This window comes from Topomyia yanbarensis, chromosome 1, assembly GCF_030247195.1.
Source record: "Topomyia yanbarensis strain Yona2022 chromosome 1, ASM3024719v1, whole genome shotgun sequence".
Taxonomy (NCBI): domain Eukaryota; kingdom Metazoa; phylum Arthropoda; class Insecta; order Diptera; family Culicidae; genus Topomyia; species Topomyia yanbarensis.
Window position 1 is genome coordinate 116,700,041 of NC_080670.1, and position 24,980 is coordinate 116,725,020.

At 37.7% G+C, this 24,980-nt stretch overlaps 1 protein-coding gene across 1 annotated transcript; it reads left to right on the forward strand.

The window, feature by feature from the left end:
* The first annotated feature begins 24,070 nt into the window (after positions 1-24,070).
* On the forward strand, positions 24,071-24,467 carry LOC131675839 (DEAD-box helicase Dbp80-like). The gene is made up of 3 exons (XM_058954979.1): positions 24,071-24,200; positions 24,263-24,376; positions 24,436-24,467. Exons 1-3 carry the CDS (start codon positions 24,071-24,073, stop codon positions 24,465-24,467), a joined length of 276 nt encoding a protein of 91 aa, XP_058810962.1.
* The last annotated feature ends 513 nt before the right edge of the window (positions 24,468-24,980 follow it).

Sequence of the window (24,980 nt, forward strand, 5' to 3'; positions counted from 1 at the left end):
ACTACTTTTTCAGTTTTAATCATTTCATCCAAATAATTTATTTGATTCAATTTATTTCTTTATATTAATTCATAACCTTTTACCATTGTTCAATTTTTCATTTTAATCAATGCATTTAATTCTGCTAATTTTCTTCTTTTTATTTATTTTATCACTTCAGCTCATGTTTATTTGATTCGTTTGTTTTATTTATGCATTTCATTTATTTTTTACTTTATTCATTTTGTTCATCCATTCTTTTTATTCATTTGATCCATTTCATTAATTTGATTCATTGTATTCACTGGATGAATTAAATCAATTTGATTCGTTTAATTCATTTAATTAATTTGATTCATGTGATTCATTAGATTCATATGATTCATTTGATTTATTTGATTCATTTGATTCAATTGATTGATTTGAGTGATTTGATTCATTTGATTTATTTGATTCATTTGATTCATTTGATTCATTTGATTCATTTGAATTATTTGATTCATTTGATTCATTTGATTCATTTAATTCATTTGATTCATTTGATTCATTTGATTCATTTGATTCATTTGATTCATTTGATTCATTTGATTCATTTGATTCATTTGATTCATTTGATTCATTTGATTCATTTGATTCATTTGATTCATTTGATTCATTTGATTCATTTGATTCATTTGATTCATTTGATTCATTTGATTAATTTGATTCATTTGATTCATTTTGTTTATTTGATTGTTTTGATTCATTTGATTCATTTGATTTATCTGATTCATTTTATTCATATCTTTAATTTTATGCATTTCATGTTCAGTCATTCGTTTTATTTAATTCAATTTGCTAGTATGAGTCAATTTATTCTATTAATCTTATAACTATTTCTAAATATAATCTTAATTTTCATGTAATAACCTAATCTAATTTGATTCGTGTATATTATAATTTTGATTTCCATTAATTTTTCTACTCATTTTATGAATTTAAAAACCTATTGTTTCATTTTTTGCTTTACTTCTTTATTTCGGTCGTTTTGTTTTGTTTTCTATAATTTATTGTTTATTCGAGATTTTATTCGTGCAAGACTAGAAACTGTTTTCATCCCACCTCTAGTTGGGTGCCTACTTCTCGTGAGTTCTGCAAACTAATCCAATAGTGAAATGTGTAAGAGATGTCTCATCTCACTGCTAGGTGGATTAAATCGGTTTTTTCTTTATTTTTTTTTGTTCATTTTATTTATTTTATTCATTTGAACCCTTAAATTAAATTGATTCATTTAATTCATTTGATTCATTTGCTTCACTTGATTCATTTGATTAATTTGATTAATATGATTAATATGATTAATTCGATTAATTTGATTCATTTGATTCATTTGATTCATTTGATTCATTTGATTCATTTGATTCATTTGATTCATTTGATTCATTTGATTCATTTGATTCATTTGATTCATTTGATTCATTTAATTCATTTGATTCATTTGATTTATTTAAATTATTTGATCCATTTGATTCATTTGATTCGATTAATTCATTTTGTTCATATTTTTAATTTTATTCATTTCAGGTTCAGTCATTCCATTTATTTATTTCATTCAATTTGCTAGTTTGAGTAAATTTATTCTATTAATCTTATACTTATTTCTAAATATAGTCTAAATTTTCATTAATTAAGCTAATATAATTTGATTCGTGTATTTTATAATTTTGATTTACTACTTCGCATGAGTTCTGCAAACTAATGAATGATCCTACAGTGATATGTGTAAGAAATGTCTCATCTCACTGCTAGGTGGATTAAATCGGGTTTTTTTCAAATTTGGAGAAATTAAATGTAAGTAAATATTCTTCGTAACTCATTGCTCCGTATTATAAAATAGGATTTTCATTGATTTCATATTGTAAAATTATGACATTTGCACAATAATACGATTATAAACATCATTACATACGTCTATAAATTCCATAGGGCGAACTTATGAAATGCATTATGCATAAGAATGAAATCAAAATTGTGCAGCTTCATAAGTTGCGACTAATGAAATTCTTAAGTAGATTTGCGTCAGTGTAGAATTTGGATAATAAACGAGACTCACTTGATTTGGTTTGACCCGACTCGGCGGATGTACGTCCACCCCGACAATCGGCTATCAAGCCATAGAGTTACGGAATAAGTTGATTGAATTAATTATTTATCGATTTATCACAAGTCCCGGGTTATACGGTGGCTGTAAAAAGTAATGCGCGTGAACGGTAAATGAACATGTTAGATGGCGACCGTGAAGCTATGCAAACCTGCAGTACATCCGCGAATACATCAGTAGTTATGTGAATACATTATAAAAATAGCTCGTTCCGTTCGTGCGCGTGATAAGTGAAATGGAAATCCTACACAGAAAATAATATTCTTGTAAACATTACAATAAATTTGTGTTTAAATTTACTATGGATCAAAATGGTAAAAATAATGAAAAATTAATTCAACACAACCACTAAATAGGAAAAAGGACTATGAATCAATTGAAATTCTATGGTGTTGCTGACTATATTAATTATTTAAACCAACTATACTTTTGTGTTAAAATTCACTTCATTTCCGGTAGTATTTATTATGCGTGTTGTTATCGTGCTGTCATTTTCTTTCTATAAGGTCAAATTTTACCATGATTATGGTAAAATTAAATGTAATGTACCGACAAATTTCAGCTGACTATGATTTCCGTTTAAATGTACTAGAAACATAGCATTTCTAAGTGCCAAGAGAATTGTTGACGTGCGCCATTTCGATCCAATTAACTTGTTTTTGTTTTTCGTTGCAACAAGTTTATTTGTTATGGATGGTCATCGATTTTTTCGGTAAAACTTGAAACAAACTGCATTTTACCGGACGTTTCGACCTACTAACATGTTCAGCCATTCTCAGCGGCTAACTAAACACAAATTTAAACAACATCGCTTACATGCTAACAACGTCTACACAATGAACAATGACATTTTCAACTGCTGTCTTGTCTTGTACACTCAATCTCGGTTGGTACTTTCTTCGGACGTACGGTGCTCTTTAGCTTCTCTATTAAGCCGTTGTATGCAGACCTAAACTTAATAGAATCCCGTTGTACATTGAACGTGTTCGACTCGCCTTTAATTTTTATTTGGAACAGGTCCACTATCAACCGGGTATCGGTCCTAGGTACCTCGTCCAATATTTTAGCATTTTTAAAGTCAAAAAGGTGGCCTTCACTGATTGTATGTTGTGCTTGTCCCGTATTTCCTACGCTTTTATATTTTATATCGTTCTTATGCTGATCCAAACGTTTTTTTAAAAATTGACTTGTTTGTCCAATGTATGTCCAATCCGTACAGACACCGCATGGTATTTCGTAAACAACATTAGTTCGACGGTCTTTTTCTATTCTGTCCTTAAGCTTACTGTGTACTGTGTCTTTAATTTTGTCAATGGTTTTAAAAGCTAGTTTTATGTGATGCTGTGATAAATACCGGGTTATTTTTCCCCCAGACCCGGTATATAAGGTGCAGAAACAAATTTCATTGTCACATCAGTGTTTTTAGGTTCAAGAGTATTGTACAATTTGTGTGTTCGTTCTTTAATAATCTTGTTGCAGAATGAAACGGGGTAATTATTATTAGTGAGAATTTGTTTCACAACTTCTAGAGCATTTGGACGATAATAGACCTCACTTAGTTTCAATGCCCCATTAACTAATGCTATCACTGAATTTTTCTTATGGTTAAATGGACTCGAGGAATTATAGTCTAAGTATCTACCTTCTGAATCCTTCGGAGTCCATTCCGTGGTGAGATGGTCCTCCTCCCTACGCACTATTGTATCCAAAAACCATATTTGACCATCCTCCTCCTGAGATGAATATACTACAAATATAGTGAAAACTACCGAAACCAAAGATATATTAATATGGTAGAAATGATTGTTTACGTGGTTGCAGCGAAATCATAATATTATCAGCTGAAAATTGTGGGTACAATGTAATTAATTTAACCCTCTAAAATAATAATTTCAACCGAAACTTTTTTTTGCCTGTAGACGCTAGAGATGGGCCATTCGTTCGCGAACGGTTCAAGTGAACTGGTTCTTCGAAGAGAATGAGCGAACGGAAGTTCTTTTTAAAAGAACGGTAGTTCTCAATTCTCTTCAAAGCGAATGAACTGAACCTGACCTAAAGCCGTTTGGCGAATTTCTCGGACCGATTTTTAGGCGAACGAATGAAAATGAACCGACTTGCCGTCCCACAAACCGCTCTCTGTGCTCTCCCAGAATGGAACCGGCGAAGAACGACTCATCACATTCTCTATTTCTCTAGTTATACATCATGAAGAAATCGCTACCCTTGATGAACTTGTTAAGCATACAGGGGTATAATAGTTTGGCAGCATTTGTTTGGTTCCTCTCCAAGAATCGAATGTTTTGAGAGACATTCGCTAGATACAAGTAAATTATCAGCTGAACGGAAGAACTGTTCATCTGAACTAGTTCTTTTTACAGAACTGTTCAGTCGGGAATGGTTCTTCGAAGTGAACTGTTTCGCCCATCTCTAGTAGACGCAACTGATAACCATAAAGCAAAGTGAAACAAGGGAAGCAACGAATACATTGCCAAATAAAACGAACAACAAATATTTGTGATAAATGCAGACAATACAGACCATATAACAAAGTGAAACAAGTGAAGCGACGAATCCATTGCCAAATAAAACGAACAACAAATATTTGTGATAAATGCAGACAATACAGACCATAAAACAAAGTGAAACAAAAGAAAAAACTAATCCATTGCAAAATAAAACGAACAGCAAATATTTGTGATAAATGCAGACAATAAAGATCATAAAACAAAGTGAAACAAGTGAAGCAACGTATCCATTACCAAATAAAACGAACAACAAATATTTGTGATAAATGCAGACAATGCAGACCATAAAACAAAGTGAAACCAGTGAAGCAACGAATCCATTGCCAAATAAAACGAACAATAAATATTTGTGATAAATGCAGACAATACAGACCATAAAACAAAGTGAAACAAGTGAAGCAACGAATCCATTGCCAAATAAAACGAACAACAAATGTTTGTGATAAATGCAGAAAATACAGACCATAAAACAAAGTGAAACAAGTGAAGCATGAATCCATTGCCAAATAAAACGAACAGCAAATATTTGTGATAAATGCAGACAATACAGTCCATAAAATAAAGTGAAACAAGTGAAGGAATGAATCCATTGCCAAATAAAACGAACAACAAATATTTGTGATAAATGCGGACAATACAGTCCATAAAACAAAGTTAAACAAGTAAAGCAACGAATCCATTGCCGAATTAAAAACCCGTTTTAATCCACCTAGTGGTGCAATTGTGCCTTTCTCATTTATCCAAACTACGATTCCATGGCTGGTTATGTTTAATATAATGGTGGAAATGTCTATTAAATATTCAGTGCGATTTACACATACGTACAATGAATCGACTACTACGAACTTGAGTCGCTATATGTCGACGCTGAAACGTTAAGAAATTTTAAATTAGTTTCTCAACTCAAAATCATTTCAAACCAAATTTTGCACTGGTTTTTCAGACCCACTAGGAAAATTTATTCTAGAGTAATTAGAAAATTTTATTTGCGTAGAGGGGTACTTGATAAGGGAAGGGCGGTTTAGGGAAGGGTGGTGAGTGATGTGGAGGGGGAGGGCCTCACCATATCCCCATAACTACGACCCTGTTAAAATACAGAAAACCTATGCAAGTCAAAAAAAATGGCCGGGATTAGGTTGACGATGTTCAGAGTGATTGCATAACCTTTCTATAGGAGAGGCAAAAATGTACTCTTAAATCCGTAACTCCAGAACCAGAACTCGGAATTTAATGATATACAATAGCAGCCTATGGGAACGTTGTACCTGTCATTTGAGCCTAAGTTTGATGAAATCGGTTCAGCCATTCCTGAGTAACCGATGTGATTATTTTTGGTCACATACATACACACACATACACGCACAGACATTTGCCGAATTCGATGAGCTGAGTCTAATGGTATATGACAGACGGCCCTCCGGGCCGGGATTAGCTTGACGATGTACAGAGTGATTGCATAACCTTTCTATAGGAGAAAGGCAAAAAACGAACAACAAATGGTCGGTGTTAAGTCAGACCGGACTAAGTCGCAAAACATCAAAAAATGAGATAACTATAACACCGGATAAAGAATTTCTTCAGCTACATTCGACTTTTGCCAGATTTGAAAAATGTAACCATAAACAAAAATTATTACAAAAAATAATTTCCAATTATAAAGTAGAGGATGCTGCGATTCAAACTTTGAACTCGTTTTTCTCGAAATCAATATTTTGTCTCTTAGTCCGGTCTGACTTAACACCGACCAAATATTTGTGATAAATGCAGACAATACAGTCCATAAAACAAAGTTAAACAAGTGAAGCAACGAATCCATTGCCAAATAAAACGAACAGCAAATATTTGTGACAAATGCAAACAAATCAGTCCATAGCACAAAGTGAAAGAAGTGAAGCAACGAATCCAATGCCACATGAAACGAACAGCAAATATTTGTGAACAGTTCAGTCCATAGAACAACGAGAGACGGTTTAATTCGGACTGATTAACTGGTTTGAGAGGACAAACCAACAAAGTGAATGGGGATTTCAACAAAAGTGACCGATTTGTCGGAGTAATAACAATACTCTTCAAGGCGGAGAGTGGCAAACATCGAGCAATCGGGACCAGCACCAGCAGCAGCAGCAGAAACGGATGCATCAATAAAGACTCTAAGGTACTGTGTTAGAAAATAAGAAACAAAAAAAGGGGGCAACAAAAAATATATTACAGAGAAAATAAAGCAAATATCGTTATATTTAGCATAAATCCAAACAATATCTCCAATCTTGTGAGAACCTTTATATACCAATTAATCTCAAAACCTAGTAAACTGTATCCGAGAATTTACATAAAAACATGCCCTGCTTAAGATTAGATTGCATCGTGTTTTTTGCGTATTTAGACTTGAATTCACTGATTAGTGAGAAAGTGTTAAAACTTCTCCGGGATCTAAAAAGGAAATAATTTCGCCTTAGGAAAAATAGCCTAGCGAATAAAACTTAAACCACCAGAAAACAAAAATTTCGAATTAATACTCTATAAGAAAGATTTTATACGGACGAGACGCCGAATGGGCAATAAAAATTCTAAGACAACCACTACGAGTGGAGACTCTCAAGTAAACATAATAAACCAATTGGAACAGCACGAAGAGTTACACAATGATCATCAATTTAAATTATGGTGGATCTTGGTAATTTCTACTGTGCATTTAATAATAAAAATTTACAAGTTATACAATCACCGAATAGAGAAGCGAGCATACAAAAAAGCTAGACAATCGGTAGCTCCACTGACTTAAGATGGAATGCACATTAAGTTGTATCATCTTCGACTACAAAACTGGTACGACTTTTCATAATATAAATATAAACGAGAGAATGAAATCTATCGAACTATTAAAGAAAATACTAGCTCAGTTGGAGCAATGTCGTATTAAGAATAAAAGGGCAAAATTTATATACAGAGGTTCCGCTAAACAGCTAATAAACCTGGTGGAGGAACAAAAATTAGTACATGTAGCTTCCAGAGGAAATATCATGAATAAAATTTATGTAAAGAAGGAACCTATAAAATTGTTTCCACTACACAAACCGATTAATTTGAAGAGGACCGAGGTTATGAAATGGACACTAAAATTACTGCCTACAATAACCGGTAACCTAATTTTATCAACAAAACAGTGGATCTTACCCCATTTAACAGCAGTTGTAAAGGGTCTAGGAGGCCTGATTTTTGGGTATGCCTATTAAATCTTAGTTCTTTTGCATGGAAAGGCTCAGAGAAATCGAGCAACACCTGAAAAAAGTATACAGAAACCTTTAAAAAACAGAACTCGCCCTAGAACAATGCAAAATATATTACAAAAAAACGCAAACCATCAAAGAATACGAAAGAGTACAAAATTATACTGAAAGGATTCGAGCACCGAATCGACAGTAGGCAATGGAAAGATGAATTAGAGATCTGGTCTGCAGATAAGGGTTACAGTAGCGAATCAGAAGCTACTGAAACCGAGGAAAAAAATACAAAAGACGGTCTCTGAAATTAAAAACTCTTTCCAAATTAATCATTTAGATTTGTACGAAGAAAGATAAACAAAGACTAAAAATGACATTAACCGTCTCGGAGCTGGCTGCTCTGATACGGACGCCCGGAAGGGGCCAAGTCTTTCACAGACTCAATAACCTTTGTCCAAACCATAGTGCCAGCTAAACAGAAAGCGGCAACTATTCAACTAATTTTGACAAGACTCAGTGGAACGGCAAGGGACCTATTTACTGCTACCCCAATGGAATATAATGAAACAATTAAAAAAATACAAGCCGACTGCGGAGATAAAAGTAACTCCGATACAGCCTTAGCGAATCTAAAGAGTCTGAAACCAAAAAAACATTAAGGACTTACAGAATTTCGCAAAGAACATCGAAATACTTACCAATAAACTGACCAATACCTATATTAAGGAGCAAATTCCTGGCGAGGCAGCCACAAGAATGTCGCGCAAAGCAGTCATCCAAACTATGATAGAAGGCGCTACACACAAAGAAACCAAAATGATGCTGAAAATCGGAAAGTTCGATACTCTTCGAGAAGCCATCGACATCATGGTAGACAGTGAATAAACTGAAAACAAGGCAAAAGCCGTCGTACTTCATACGACGCGTAATAATCAACAGACATTAAATCTCAGAATTACAAATAATTACCAACATCGGAATAGAAATCAAAATTTCGTTCCGAGAAACCACATATCTATCACTATCACAATAATAATAATAACCAAAATTACCGTAATAACACTTCACAGCATTTCAACAACCAGCGTTCTAACAGATATAACCAAAACAGAAATAACGAAAAAACCCTTCTTCTAGTAGATATAATTATCAACACTTCAACAACAATAGATTCAATTACCCGACCCGCATGTACTATGCCAATCAAGATAATCAGCCAAATAATACCATTTACCATTTAAATCCATGTTTCCAACAAACTAACAACCAATTGCAACCTGCATCAAGTAACAATAACCAACAACTGGCAATACTACTAGCGGATCCTAATTACAATCATTTTTAGCCCCCAGTAATAACTGTCTACCAAAGTCGACTAGGTGAGCAATTGTTACTGAGAGGTAAACCAACACCCAGTGATGCCACAAGTACAGATTTACATATCTAGAAAGGTACAGAATTTTTACATATTTTTGGTAGATTCTGTACGGTACAGATTACAGAATTTTGTGAAAAAGTACAGATTGGTACAGTTTTTTTACATGACAGCAGCATTGCGTTCCAGTAAACAGCGTGTAAATATTGAGTTTGGTTGCTAAGCGAATGGCGGCAAGAAGCTGAGCTAGATGTGGATCTGATACTGTGAAGATGCGAAAAGACTGCTTGTTTGGTTTCTCGCACCTCGACTCGCGGCGCGAGTCCACCTGCTTTTCAATAACATACCGCTCGCCACAATCTATTTAAATGCGCCTATTCGTCTTTTCGTTTACTGGGTATCACGATCATCGACTTCAGTTCAGTCACGGCGCTACCCGATTAGCAGCAGGACCCTGCTAGGCAGCCATTTTGTACTAGCCAACATCTCCCTTTGTTAAAATCAAAACAACCCAATGCTATTGCACGGGCGACATGGGCCTAGAAGCGGCTAGACCCACATATGTTGGCTACTGTCAAAGTCTGTATATCTCCATAGCAGATGACAGGAGTGACACCCCCCTGATTAGCAACATTTTCTGACAAGATACATTTGTTGCGATTGTCAACTTCAGAACTGTTTTCAATCGTATCTTGTGCTTCCGCTTTTCGTGTTTTATTTTGTTCTTGTTACACATCTAATAAAATACAGGTTTGGTAAAACATATCTCCGATTAAGTAAAATTTATGGTAATTATGATATGATATCTAGGGGCAGATCACTCTAGAAATGTATAACAAATATGCATCAAATTAGAAAAAAATGCATTTAATTTCCATTTTTGCATCAACTTTGCACTCTCTCGCAGAAAAGTTTGTTTAACAAACGTCCTACGCTGATTCACTTTGTTCGACGTTTTGTTGAATGTAGGGCTAATTTTTTGTAGGGTTTTGACGTCTTACACGCAACTCAAAATACATTGAGCGCAACGCAAAATACATTACGAATTTATATTTTGATGGAAAGAAATGCATTTAATTTAGCTGATTTTTAAAAATGCATCACAAGTGATCTGCCCCTAGTATGATATTCTTGATAAAATATTGAACTTCGATGCATATGCATTGTTGCAGACGATCATGGACTCAAGTAACATGTAACAGGTTGGAGAAAGTGAAATATAACAAATTCAGAATGCTCCCAAAGAGGACAGCTTTATGCTTCAACCCTCATCATGAATTGCAGGAGCTGAGCAACGGAACACACTATGTTGAATAAAAAAATCCAGATTTTTCAACAGAAATTGAAATTTCTATTTGATTTTCAAACATGTAGTGCAATCCATTACGAAGTGCCGATGGTAGTATCAAAATCGAGTACAACAAATACTGCTATTAGCAATTTATATACGCTTCCAGTTGCAACCGTTTTGGCCGAAAGATTATTTTTATCAGAATATTTGCTGCACCTGAAATGTTTGAACCGTTGCGGTTGCATTGACCGCTGAACATCACCTAATGAGCTGTCTATTGCACATATTTGCTTAAATTTATTGGAATTGGTGGGTCTTGTTTTATTCAAGAGCTACTATCTGTGGTAGATCGTTAGAAATATGGAAATCGTTTGAACATGTAGTCGAGCAGCTACTAAATAAAAAGATGTTTGTTGTGATACCCTTTCATGACTCATTTTTTTGAAGAACAAAGGAATAAATCCCATCTAGTGTATTGCTGTATCAATATAGTGATTATTATCAGTCTAATTATAAGGTAGAATGCATTCCAGTTTAGCAGTTCAGTTTAGGAATTCAATGCAGAGCACTTAGCATAGGAAAGGATCTACCTGTTAATGTACAGAAAGCACTTTCTATAACGCCATTATGAAAAATTGCTTTAGAATAGACCTTTCTCGTCAAAATTTTTTATATGATAGGATGCTTCCTTTGTCATTCCCAATTCGTTACTGCCTATTGCCGCGATGATTTGGTACCTCTAACTATTGAAAAAATAAAAAATAGTACAAGCTGCCCATTTAACCCCATATTTTGAATACCTATCTTGCCTTGCTTCCCCGTATTTTTACACCATTTGGATGAATTTCCTGAGGGGAATACTAAAAGGATGCCAGATCTGCATATATATTAGTAAATCTGCAGATTTTGCATTTTCACTGCAGATCTTTTGCAGATTACAAATATTTAGCAGAACAAAGCCGATGCCAGCCAATTTATACATCTGCTTTCAACATTTTTGATCATTTAAAATATATACATACTACATTTCTATGTCAAATTTATTGAAGATTTTTGTAGCAATCTGCAGACTTTTATATTTTTACTGCAGGCTATTGTTTAAATGGACCTGGCATCACTGATGCTGAAATGATTCATTCATATACCTGTCAAAAACAAAGAGCATTGTATGAAAATGTATTGAGTTCTACAAGATGACGACACGAATGAACTCATAATGAATGAAGTTCATGTTTGACAATTCTCGGTGGTTTGTTTACTTTGTCAGATGCGTGAGTGTGAGCGCAACGGTTGCTCATCTGTTACATTCGAACTCACGTAACTTCCATGTAAACAAACCACCGAGAATTGTCAAAAGAAGTTCATCCGGCTCGTTTTGCGGGGTTATGTCGGTTGGTGTAAAACCTAATAACCTCACTTTTCTGACAGTTCAGTGTGCTTGTTTACCTAAAACTTGTTTACATGGACTTTTAAAATTTACATTACTTGAATAATTTTGATGCTCTTTGTTCATGCATTGACCAATCGGCGCTGGATGTAATACCCGGTGACATATGCTGAATCGCAAGATCAAGTATTGGGCTATTAAACGATTGCTTTCTGGATGATGGATAAGGATTTGTACACATTTGTTTGTTTGCTCGTGGGTTAAGTCCTAACAAGATGATTACTCATTTTAGGTGGTGAAGTTTACCTGAACTGTATAGGTAACGAATTCGGTCTATGATAAGTTGTTGAAATGATTTTGTTCGTTCAATGCCCATATCGAAGAACGTTTCCATTGGTCAGAATGCCTACCAGCGTATGATAGCTGCAAACATGAGGACAACAAGGTTATCGCTTTCGAATGGAACAATTATTTATTAATCGTGTTCAAGTTCCATTACAGCAAAAGTTTCGTCGATGATCACATTGTCGTTGATTTAGCCGGCAAATGCAAAACAGTGCTCGGCACTGACGATAAGGAGTTAGAAGGATTTGATAGGAGTGATAAGAATGCAGAGCATTATACATTCTGGAAGAATATCAGGGAGGAGAAATTATATGTAAATTTATATTATATCCCGAGTTGCCATCATTTTGGCACCGCAATAAAGCTATCTTTCATCTGCTGTCTTGTTCAAATTGGTAGGAAATAACTAGGCATGCTTCGGAGATCTGTCTTAACACTCTCTACTTAGCGCAGGATACGCGAAACCGCTGCCAGCTTTCGAAAGAAAATTCTTAGCTGCTGCTACTCTATTAGTCTCTCAATTGAGGACTACAATTTCGGTCGGATAAATTATGCTATGAAAATTGTATTTTCTGGAATTTCATCTGACGAGATCAATTCATTGTGAGGAATTTCGCTGCGTTTCAATATTGCTTGCCTCTGTAGGTGATGCTGTGTGTGGATTCACTTCGGCAGCCCGCTCTTATGTTTTGGCTAATTTTGCTAAAAAGCCTCTAGGTTATACTATGGTCACTTTAAAAACGCCCTGCTATTTAATCTTGTAGCTCTCGGCAAGTCAGTCCTGGCACTCTTCTCGACTATTCCTGGCACTATACCGCTGATGTCGCACTTATTACGGTATTCAAACTTGGCGAGAGCAGCAGTAGTTTCGTCGGAATTGTTCACTCGACACGCAGTAAGTGCAAGGACTCTACTACTTATGCCTGAGCCCCTCGTTGAAACCTTCGTCCTGTCGGAGTGTTAGCTTCGCCCGATACCGGAGCGTATTGCTGAACCGAAGCAGTCTGCTACTGGCGCTGCTTCCTTCGAATCGGAATCGCTGAATATTCCCGTTAGCCGAATGTCCAACGTGGCCGAAGGCAAACCGATTGCAGTAACATCACCAGCCGTAGCTGACATTTTAGTCTTTAATCCAAGTCCCTGCCATAATTTAAAAAATTTAATGCTGTTTTATTTAGTTTAATTGTGCATATTGTTTACATCAGACACTCCCCTTAATTCATTGAGTACGTATTTCACTGCCTTTATAATCCTTTTGGAATCATTTACAATAATCCTTTATAATCATTTTATAATAAGTGTATTGCTAGTTAGGACTTTTATATCAGCCGGGCCCTTTTATAATTTGTTATAAAATCATTATCAAAATTCATAATCCATTGTTGCGTTATGTTTATGTACATGGCCAGATAGATAGTTTTTAACTGGGACGGGGCGTATGGATACGAAAAACCTAATGTCAATTGCAGCCAGGGGGAGCTGTCAAATGCAGCCAAAGGGAACCGTCAAATGCTGTCAGAGGTAACTGTCAAATGTAGCCAGTCCATTTAAAATATGTGAGTAAGAAAGAGTGGCTATGCAAGACAAGAGATAAAATGAACAGAAAAAAAGAAACAGAAAACATCTATCCACAGGTTCTGTCCCAGGATTTTAATAGAGAACATGAAAATTCGATTTGGCAGTAGGCCTTTTTCAAATGTTTGGTTAGAAATTCCTTACTTCTTCAATGAATCATGTACAAGAAAAGTAAAAATGTTAAATTTAACGGAACAATGTATGATGCCGACATCGAATAAAAAATTACACCTGAGCGAGCTTGTTTGGAAAGAGTTAATATTTGGCAGCGAACCAAACCAAGTTTCTCATACTGTGACCGAATCAACAAAACTTCCAAGACCATGTAAACAATCTCTCTGAACTGTCAAAAAAGTGAGGTTAAACATTATCATGCCATGTTCTCCACCGAGAGGTTCACTTTAGTTTGTTTACATAACCAATGAACTTTGTACCGCGACTCACCACTTCATTTGCCGCGTTGCCAGGAACTCAAGCAAAAATATTCAAAACAGTGTTGCCCAAACACACATTTTGAGTCCCACCATTCTTGCAAAGGTGAAAAAAATACTCAACATTCTTGCATTTTTCAAATTTAAAAAAATCATTAAAAAATCACGATAGCTCGAAATAGTCTCATTTCAACGGCAATATTCTTAAAAATGTGTAGTCTTTTGAATAAAAATAAGAAAAAAGGGGGTTAGGTCGGACGAGAAAGGTCTATTCCAAAAATTCTCCAAATAAACTATGTATGTGCAAAAGACGACAAAATCGCAAAGAAATTGCCGTTCCAGCACACAATTTCCTGTCGGGAAATGGTTTTTTGGCGGGTAAATTTGCTCGATAGAATTGCAGTTCGTCGATTGGCCCATTCAGATTCGCAATTTCAATTTTGTTCATAATCAAAAATGTGTGATCGTCCTGAAAAAGACAGTTTTTACAGCAATAGGCGATCATTTGCGAGTTTCAGCATTCGATTTATTATGCTATATTTCACTCTAAAGCTAAGTATGCACCTCTTGCGAAATGAAATTTCCTATACAAAACCTATGCATAAAAAACGTCGCGAAATGCTCGCGAAAAAAAAATTTCGTTTCCATTTCGTAAGCGGTACGCAGCTCTCGCGAAAACGATAACGAAAAATGAAGTTAGCTGAGACACGGTCACAACTATTTCCAATCAGCGCAAAAATCGAAGGTTTTCATTCAGTACAACAGCAGATTGTCACGTTTAAAAAAACTGGCAGCATTGTGGCCGAAAATTTTGAAACGGAGCACCTATATCGAAACGCTAGAAAACGTTCGTTTTTTGTAAATTGAATCATTACACTAAACTGTCTGCAAATCGGTAAATGCAAATCGGTGAAAGCGACGGTATTGTTCACAAGTGGCTCACTTACCATCCAACGCTCTTGACAAGCCACTTTCTGATGCTTGTAATAACAAAACTTCAATTTCATTCTTTGTCGATAAATTGATGGCCCTGAAAAGGGCCTTTTGTTTGGGCAGTGTTCGAAATTTACTTGGAGACGGCGTGCTTGGCCAACTCGTCTGACAGCAGCAAACGGACGGCGGTTTAAATTTTGCGGGAGATGCTGCAAACGAACTGCTGCATGCTGCTGCTGGAAACGAACTGAGCGTGAGCAACAGCATGCTGAGTTTTTATACCTGACTACAGCACAATGTAAGCTCGTCCTTTTTTGTGTTGTCCTCAATATGTGTTCGTCGTAGCTCCACCCCGTCGTTGGTCGACCACATATTTTTGATAAAGAACAAAATTGAAATTGTGTTTCCACTACGGAGATTGTCGAATACTTAGGGTAAAAAGAGTAATGTAATACGGCACCTTGGTAAAATGCTTGAGAATTGAAACCTTTTTTGAATGCGCCTAGTAAAAATATTTTCCACTTCACTCCAGTTTGTTTCTGACCATATTTGCAATTTGCGTACTGAAATAAATCATAATTTAGGCTTTAACCCAAATAGCTCTCCAGGGAGAAACAGTCCATGAAACAGAAAATGCAAACTTATTCTTTGAAATGATTTTGGTGGCCCTGAAAAGGGCCTTTTTTATAATGATACAAGTGAGTTCTACCTTTTCAACTTCCAAATCCATACAAAGAGCGTCCCTGCCGCTTCAGAGTATAGACGACATTCATTGCGGTTTTGCGCTTAGCGTGTTCAGTGTAGGTCACGGCATCTCGGATGACATTTTCCTGCACACCATCAGCATTCGTAGATTAAATCGGAGATGCATTTTACACCACCACGACGAGCCAGACGCCGAATGGCAGATTTGGTGATTCCCTGGATTTTATCACGAAGAACCTTGCGATGACGCTTGGTACGGGAACGCAAACATGATACCGCTCATTGTACCGTCCGGACGAGCATGTTGCTCGTGTGGTAAGCGAGCACCCACTGATACAAAACAAGCACGCGTGACCTGTATATATAACATTCCCGTATGTAATGAAACGCTTACATGCTCCTTTTTGACGGCTCTGCGTGGGATACGCTGGCAAATTGCGCATTTTCCTCGCTGTTTCCGAGGGATTTTCTGAAAATCCTTGTTTTAGTTTATTTATAGTAGTCGCAGTAATTCAGAAATTTAATACGAAATACGTGCACAAATTTCCGATCAGATAGTGCAAAATATTGCGATTTCGTCCAGTAGAACGGAAGATATTCGCATTTCAAACCTGGGAAAATTTCTCAACTGAAATTTTTGAAACGGGACCCCATATTGAAACGTTAGAAGTATTCTACTTCAAAACAAAAAGCTTCTTCCGCCTGCTCATTCCAACCTAGCAATTTACTTTTAGTTTTAAGGAGTTCGGTTAGGGGAGCCGTCGTACCGCTGAAATCGGTAATGAACCGACGGTAGTAGTTAGCCATTCCTAGGAACCTACGAAGTTTGGTTATGGTGTTGGGTCTTTCGTATTCAACTATGGGCCGCACTTTTTCTGGATCTGCACGGAGTCCGTCCGTCGACAGCAGGTACCCTAGGAATGGCAACTCGTTTACGCCAAACCGCGATTTCTCTAAGTTTATGGAAAGGTTGGCGGCTGTCAGCCGTCGTGCTACTTCCTGCAGTAACTGTAAGTGCTCTTCGAACGATTCGCTGACGATGATAATGTCATCTAAATAAACAAATACGTTCGGCTCCAACTCACCGTGGCCTAAGATCTGGTCCATTTGCCGGGATAGCGTTGCGGGGCTATTGACCAATCCGAATGGAAGGCTTGTAAATTGGAACATCCCTTTGCCATGAATTCTGAAGGCCGTGTACTTCCTGGACCGTCTTTCCAAAGGAATTTGAAGAAATGCCTCCGACAAATCAATGGTACTCAAATACTTTGCTCGAGGCAACTGCCCTAAAATGCGGCCAGGATGGGGTAAAGGGTATGCATCTCTCACGGTGCGTTCATTAATTTTACGCGCGTCGAGGCAGAGGCGAACTTTGCCCGGGGGTTTTATTACTGGTACAACATTTAATTACCAGTCTCAGGAACAACGCTCAATTATCCCTACTCGAAGCAAGCGATCAAGCTCTTCAGCAACTTTTTCTCTAATTTTTGGCGACATGGTGTAGGGGTATTGTCGAACGGGAGGTTTAGATTTCCACTCATCAACAATGTCAATACCATGCTCGATCAAGTGAGTCGTCGGTAAACACTCAGGCACTGCACATTTGAACAATTGCTTAACTTGAGTGAGTGCGTGAATCTCCTCTGGTGAGAGGGGTGTGGATGATTCATCTATTACTAGTTTATATTCATCGGTATGTATAACGGCACATTGTTCAATGTGTGGGTAAATATGGAAACGAGACCAGAAAGTCATACCTAGTAAGCAATCTACCACGAGTTCGTCGATTACCAGCGCCGGTACGACTTTTATTTTCCCATCAAATCTAAAGGGAATATAAACTTCTCCTAAGATATTCAGAATACTCCCGTCTGCAGATCGTAGCTCTAAGTGATCCGTTGGTGTTTTTAATTTAATGTTGGGCAGGCGCTGAAATAGTTTATTACTTATAAGCGTTCGATTACTACCGGAATCGAGTAACCCTTTTATTTTAAGGTGGTGAATATTTACCCACGCATAGGGTCGATTATCATCAAAATTGGATACAGTAATTTGGAGAATCAGAGGGGTCTGTTCCGAATACAGGTCAGATTTGACAGATTCCCAGCCCTCTGACGCAGAGTCAGAAGACGGTTAACTTACGCTGATTTTTCGGATGACCGGCGATTTTCGGTCATCTGATGTACGTTTTTTCGACAATAAGGACAGTTTTGTGTGTCGAACCCTTTAAAACCGCAGATGTAGCAGATTAGTCCCTTTAACGACCGGCACTGTTCAATCTGATGCCTGGGTTGGCGACAATTCAAACAAACGTTCGCTGGTGGTGGGGTAAAGCCAGCTATTAAAAATTCGAGGGTTCTATGCGGCTTCGAGGTTGCCTCTTTCGGGTCTTCAACTCCTGTTTTTTCTGGTCCAATGGACGTTTTCCTTGGTCGATAACCTGTCTGGAAGGTTGAGAGTTCCCAAAAGTATCAGGTTTGGCCCTAGCTGACTTTTCTGATTCATTTTTATTTTGATATTGATGCTGATGTTTCCCGTTACTAGTGTTGGAATTGGGAAAATTTTTGTTGTTGACGATGTGTACTGATTTTTCAGTACCAAATACCTTCTGGTACATAGAGAAATTTGACGCATCAATGAGATGTCCTGCTTCAACCAGCTGAGGAAGACCTGCCATTGGTTTCCACAAAAGTGCTTTTTTGTAATCCGTACGTTAATTTTTTCTTAGAATGTCTAATTTTTCTTGGTCATTCATCGGGGTAATCATGAACCGAAATATTTTCTCTAAGTCAAAAAAATATTCTTGGAACGTCTCGTTCCGCTGTTGGCGTCTCTGATATATTCGAGACCTCACCAACGTGTCCAGTTCCGGGTGAACAAATGTCTTCCGCAGCTCATGTACTAAATGACGCCAGTTAAGCAACCGATACCCCGAGCGCATGGACATGTACCAGTTGGATGCCGGCCCTCTAAAGAGATGAAAAGCAGAATCGAATAGTTCATCTTCAGAAACCCGCTCAGAGAGTGAGAGTTGTTCAACCATTGATAGAAATTCGTTCAGTTTCATTCCTTGATCAGTACCCGAATACTTCTCAATATTCCATTGAGAAACTGGTAAAGTACGATGGGATGAGGGGGTTGTTCTGTTAGTGGGTGCATTGTTCGGTGGTACTGGGAGCGGAGCTGGTGGAAACTCTGGAGAAGAATGTGGTGGGTAAAAAGAGCTGCTTGTTGAGATTAGATTTGCTACTCCGGTGTGTTTTGGAGCGGGGTGGAATCCTGTCAAATACTGTCGTGAATATGGTGGTTGAAACTGGGAATTTGTCACTGGAAATGGGTTGGGTACATCAGTGTGTGTTGGTGCTAGAGCTGGGTGGGGTGCTGGCGGAAACTCAAATGAAGAGAACTGTGGATGAACTGAGCTCATTGTTGGGTTTAGGCTTGGGGCGCCAGTGTATACTGGCTCTGGGACGAATAGACGTCTATTATGTTGGGTAGCCAAAAACTCGTACTCAGTTTGGGTATCGAACGAATGTTCTATTGGCACTGATGGCTGGTTAATGGACGATAAGCGTACGGTAGTATGGTATACACGCATGCACTCGATCTCACGACCGGTGTGGTAATCGGTCTCGAGTATTGATTAATTAACGTTGTACTAGTGACATTATTTGGAAATATTTTGGGCATAGTTCCCGTGTGCACATCTGTCCGGGGAACAACCAATGGGTTCTCTGGATATTTTACTAACTGGTTTTGGGAAGTTTGAATGCTGGGGGGTCGGTTGTCTTTGAGCGAAATTTCCCCTGGCCAGTTTATATTCTGCCCTAAGATTTGTAAGTAGGGGTTGGCCCACTACTCGGGTTCTTGTTTGCCCGGCGTACCCTTCTTTTCAGGGCGGCCTAGGTGCTCCTACCGGAATTTCGGATTTTCCTATAATAACAAACAAACAAGCTTGTTGATTGCTGAGTGAACATCGATTTTTTCCCGTTTCGCTTTGTGCTGTGATGATGCACACGTCGATTCTTATAATGGTTTGTTCATCCCCAGCTATCTGTTCATGCGATGAATACAATGTCTGATGAGTGGCGTTGTTGAGTAAAGGCTGGCACAATCTAGCTTAGAATTGCTCACACAGCATTTCGTTCGATGGATGAAGTAAATTCTCCCGAATGCCACGCTCACTGAATCTGGAGGCAGCATTTTCATGCGAATGCGATTTTCGCCACTCGTGAGAATTTTTTTTTTTTGAAAGAATGTGTGTTGCGTTTGGCTGCAGGATGAAGAGTCAGTGGATAAAAAGGCTACCAGATGCATAGCGTGTGCAGATGCACAGTGATTTGGATTGAAATTATCGCGCATCCAATGATGTGTATGTATTGCTACTAGGGTTCGTCGCGGTGCGGATGTGGGCGGTAAATGGATTGTCCGCACCGCAACCGCAAAAAAATAATAAAACCGCACCGCTTACCGCAACCGCACTTTATTTACCGCACCGCACCGCGCGGTAATGCGGTAAAATTTTTATATTTTTAAAAATGGTGTTGGAAATTGTACATTTGTGTAACCATATATAATAAAATGTTATTCTTATTCACACGAAATTTAACTTTAAGAGACTCCTCAGAATGTAATGTTTATGAAAAAATCTATTTTTGCATTTTCTATTAATAAAATTTCATACATTTTAAGGCAAACATTATACATTCAAAAACGTTCTACTGCAGTAATAGGAAAACTTTTATTTTAGCAACCCTTCAGTTAATTGAAAAATGTGGAAAAAAAATGTAATAAGAAATGAAGTTGCATTTTCATATTTTCAATGTTTTTGACATATGAAAATGAAATGGATGATTTTCGCATTTACGTAGTAAACCACCTTTCATTCTTAACGGAATTTCACCAAAAAAAAATTTAAAGTCGAAATACCAGTACTTCTATATAGTAGCGCATATATTCCAATACAGTGAAATAAAAACATATTGTATTTCATTAATAAGAACGACGCCATATTTGACGAAAAAAAAATTGCCTATACATTACATCTAAAGCTAAGTATGCACCTCTTGCGAAATGAAATTTCCTATACAAAACTTATGCATAAAAAACGTCGCGAAATGCTCGCGAAAAAAGTTTTCGTTTCCATTTCGTAAGCGGTACGCAGCTCTCTCGAAAACGATAACGAAACATGCAGTTAGCCGAGACACGGTTCGACAAACGATAAGTTTCATAATACTTCCGCGAGATAGCGCTGCTTTCTATGCGCTGTCACCAAGGCAAACTTTTTCCTTGCGAAACAATGGTCAGAGGCAAAGAGAATAGGGAAAGAGACGAAGAGTGAAAATTAGTCAAAACGGCAACACTCCCTTTATGATGATTTCAACACTAGAATTTTGGCAACCGCTTCCACAGGCAGCACTTTAAATGACTTCTATTATATTTTGAAAACAAACCATATGTCGATCGTTGGATTTGTTTATCAAACGATGCGCATTTCGAAACAAAGAGATGAAATAATTCTATAGCTTGTTTTTACTCATGCATATACTGTAGAATACACCTCACAATCACGATTGAACCAAATTCTGACGAAAATTGAAATTTCTTTTTTAATAGATGTACAATACTTATCTCCTCCAACTCAGGCATGAGTAATGTTTATTTACATTGCACGATTGGTCTGCTCAATAAGGTATTTTTGGCTTCACACTATTCGTCTCTTTCCCTATTCTCTTTGGTCAGAGGTATTATTTCGCAAGAAGGCTCGCGAAATTTTGACAGGTCGCAATGAAAAAATATAAAAAAAAACAATTTTTGGCAATTTTTGGTATTTTTTTCATCGCTACCTGTCAAAATTTCGTAGCTTTAGGGCCGATTTCTTCACCCTCGCTTAACTTTGAAACCAGATTCACCAGTACGTTTAAACCTGGCTTAAGCGCTAAGCAAGGGTGAAGAAAACGGCCCTTAGAGATTCAATATTTTGAATTTGAATGGTAAGTTTAGAAATATTATTGGAAGCGTGATTGTTTCTAGTTTTAAACAATTAAATTTAAATAATTAATATTATTTACAGCGCACCCGCCGGAGCAGTAATTTTTAAGTGGCAGAACAAGCAGCCATTGATCCACTTTGGAACAACAACCAGATGCTACAAATTAGCTCAACTAATCTGGTCTCAACATTCTGGCTCTGGCAATCAGCCAACCAACATTAAATCGATACAACCGCAGCAGTACCGACAACTCCAAATCCAGCAGCAGCCAACAACCCCTCAAAAAAGAACCACATAGCAATTGCAGCTCAAACAAACAACAGGAGTTTACGAATGATAGACACATCAGAAAACATTTTATCGGCACATTCTGCTTAAAACTTGTCTGCCACTATTTTTACCAGCGGTTGTCTTAATGATTTAGAGAAATCAGAGTCAAGCACAAACGTCACATTCCAGCGTTGGTTCCTACCAGTTCCTTGCATGAAAATATCACTGCCTCCACAGTGCTCGTGATTCCATTCCAGCAAGCAATCACTATTCCAGTTTAACATTTCACAGCAAGCTGAGCAACCGCCTTTACCATAAAAGAAGGCATCGTTTTTTCCGCAAAGTCGCTCTGGTCAAAATTTCAGCGAATTGCAAGGAATAAACCACCCGAGGGACAGTACCAATAACTGGGTTAAAAAGGCGGAGGATCAAGAAATTTCTGCACTCGGTAAGTGTTGTTTTGTTATAACCTATTTTTGAAGCGATCATTGGGATGGGATTTGAATTTTTCTTTTCAATACTAATAGGTTAGCGAACTGAGTACATATCACCAAGGATAAGGAATCAATGCCGGCGGCTGACAGTCCAGAGAAAGAGAATGTGAAAAAACCTAGTCCACCGGCAGTAGAACCAAAGCTGGTTTCTCCCGTAGAAATGCCTGCACCGGCAATTTTGAGTTCGGTAGCTACGGAAATTCTGACTAACAGCTCCTGAAGAAAAACAAGCTGCAAGAGAAAATGGAGAAACAGCTTCCGCCGCGGAAGATGCAGAGGCATTCAAGTAAGTTGAAATCTGGAGAAAATTTTGATTAGGACATAAGTAACATTGAGAGCCTCTCTTTGTTTACTTTCTCTTATTATGACGTCACTATAACACTGCACTAATTTTCCAATACATAGCCGATGGTTTTTACTACAATATTAGGCAAAGAATTGAGTACAAAATATTGAAACGACCAACTAATACAGAAGAGAAAGACCCCAAAGAGAATCTCATTGTTGCTTACGTCCTATTCTAAATTTTCTCCCGAAATATTTAGTATCAGCTTTAAAATTTTCCATGGCTAATCTTTTAGCCTGGCGGATGCAAGTTTGCTAATGAAAGATGTTCGCTAAGGTCTAGTAGAATCAAAGCTGGATCTGGATGTGCAGCGGAAGGATTCTTCTTCGCCGGTTGGTTGGTCAAAACTTTCAAAGCTTTGCACATGAAGCCGGAATTTTTTTAGGGAGTCTATGCGATGGGTTTCAACGCCCCTTCCAAGATTCAGGAGACGGCTCTACCTACTCTGTTGGCCGGTTTGCGACGGAATATAATCGCCCAGACTCCCAGCTCAGTTTAGTCCATAAGTTAAAAAACTATCTGCAGGTGGTTTGCATTTCCCCCCACGTATGAGCTGGCAATTCAGAAAGGGGAAGTAGCTGCCAAAATACCAAAGTTTTGTCCGATAATCAAACTTCCTTACGCCGTTCGCGAGGAGATCGTCAAAGGGGCGAAGCTGACTAATCATATCATCGGAACACCCGGCAAGCTAATGGACTGGGGTATAAAGTTGAGGACGTACGACCTAGAAGTTTTCCCTTTTTGTAATGGACGCGGCGGGTGTTTTGGTCGCTGTTGTTCTTGGCCACGTACGAGCGCGAGGTGATGGAGTTTGCAGAGTACATCGTACCCAATCCGATCGTCATTCGGCTGGCGCGGGAGCAAGAATCACTCGATAACATCAAACAGTACTACGTCAAGTTCCGCAACCAGGACGAGAAATTGTGTGATTACCGTCGGACAAGCGATCATTTTCTGTCATATGATGTATAGGACAGTTGTAAACTCCAAGTAAACTTATTTTCGAAACTATTAATCGATCGAAACAGGTACGCAAAACGGCCGGTTGATTGACCGGCAGGATGTCCCAGGATGGTCACTCGGTAGCGGTACTGTCCGGTGATCTATCGGTGGAACAACGGTTGGACGCTCTGGATCGATTCCGAAATGGACTAGAGAAGGTACAGATTATAACGAACGTTTTGTCCAGGGGTAAGTTCCGCCACTTGATTCTGGTTACAACACTAGGTTACAGAGAGATTCTTTCGCCTTAGGTATCGACGTCGAACAGGTGACCATTGTCGTCAACTTCGACCTGCCGATGGATCAGCATGAACGAGCCGATTGCGAAACGTACCTACATCGAATTAGACGTACCGGTAGATTCGGTAAGTGTGACTCATTCTTGTTATCCTATAGATTGTATTTCTTTCCGCTTCTTTAACAGAACGGAATCATCATCAACCTAGTGGACCGTGATCGAAGCATGATGATTTGCAGATCAATCGAAAAACATTCCCGGAAAAAGATTCAATAGCTAGTCGCGGAGATCTCGGACGAAATTGAAAAGATCGGATCGTAAAGTGTTTTCGACCAGCTACTGGTGAACGGCGTAGGAGCTTTTTTTGGGTCATACTTGTTTCGATTCTGAATTTATAATTTTATTTAGCTCTACCCAGTTCTATCCCAACATTTGAAAAGGGCCTAACTGAAAAATGTAGCAAATTGAATTTTCACACTGATAGAAAATCACACTATAAAACCAAAGGAAATTTAACATCATTTTCAAGTGCACTTGCATGTTGAAAAGCAAATCAAATGATTTCCTTTCGAATTTCACATGAAAATCTATTAAAAAGAAGTTCATGTGCTATTTCAAATTATATTCATACTATTTTCACATGAATACGATGTTTTACCATTGAATTTTGGTTGCCATGCTGTTTAGTCGCATAGTATGAATTTTCCACATGACATTCATGTGAAAAACAT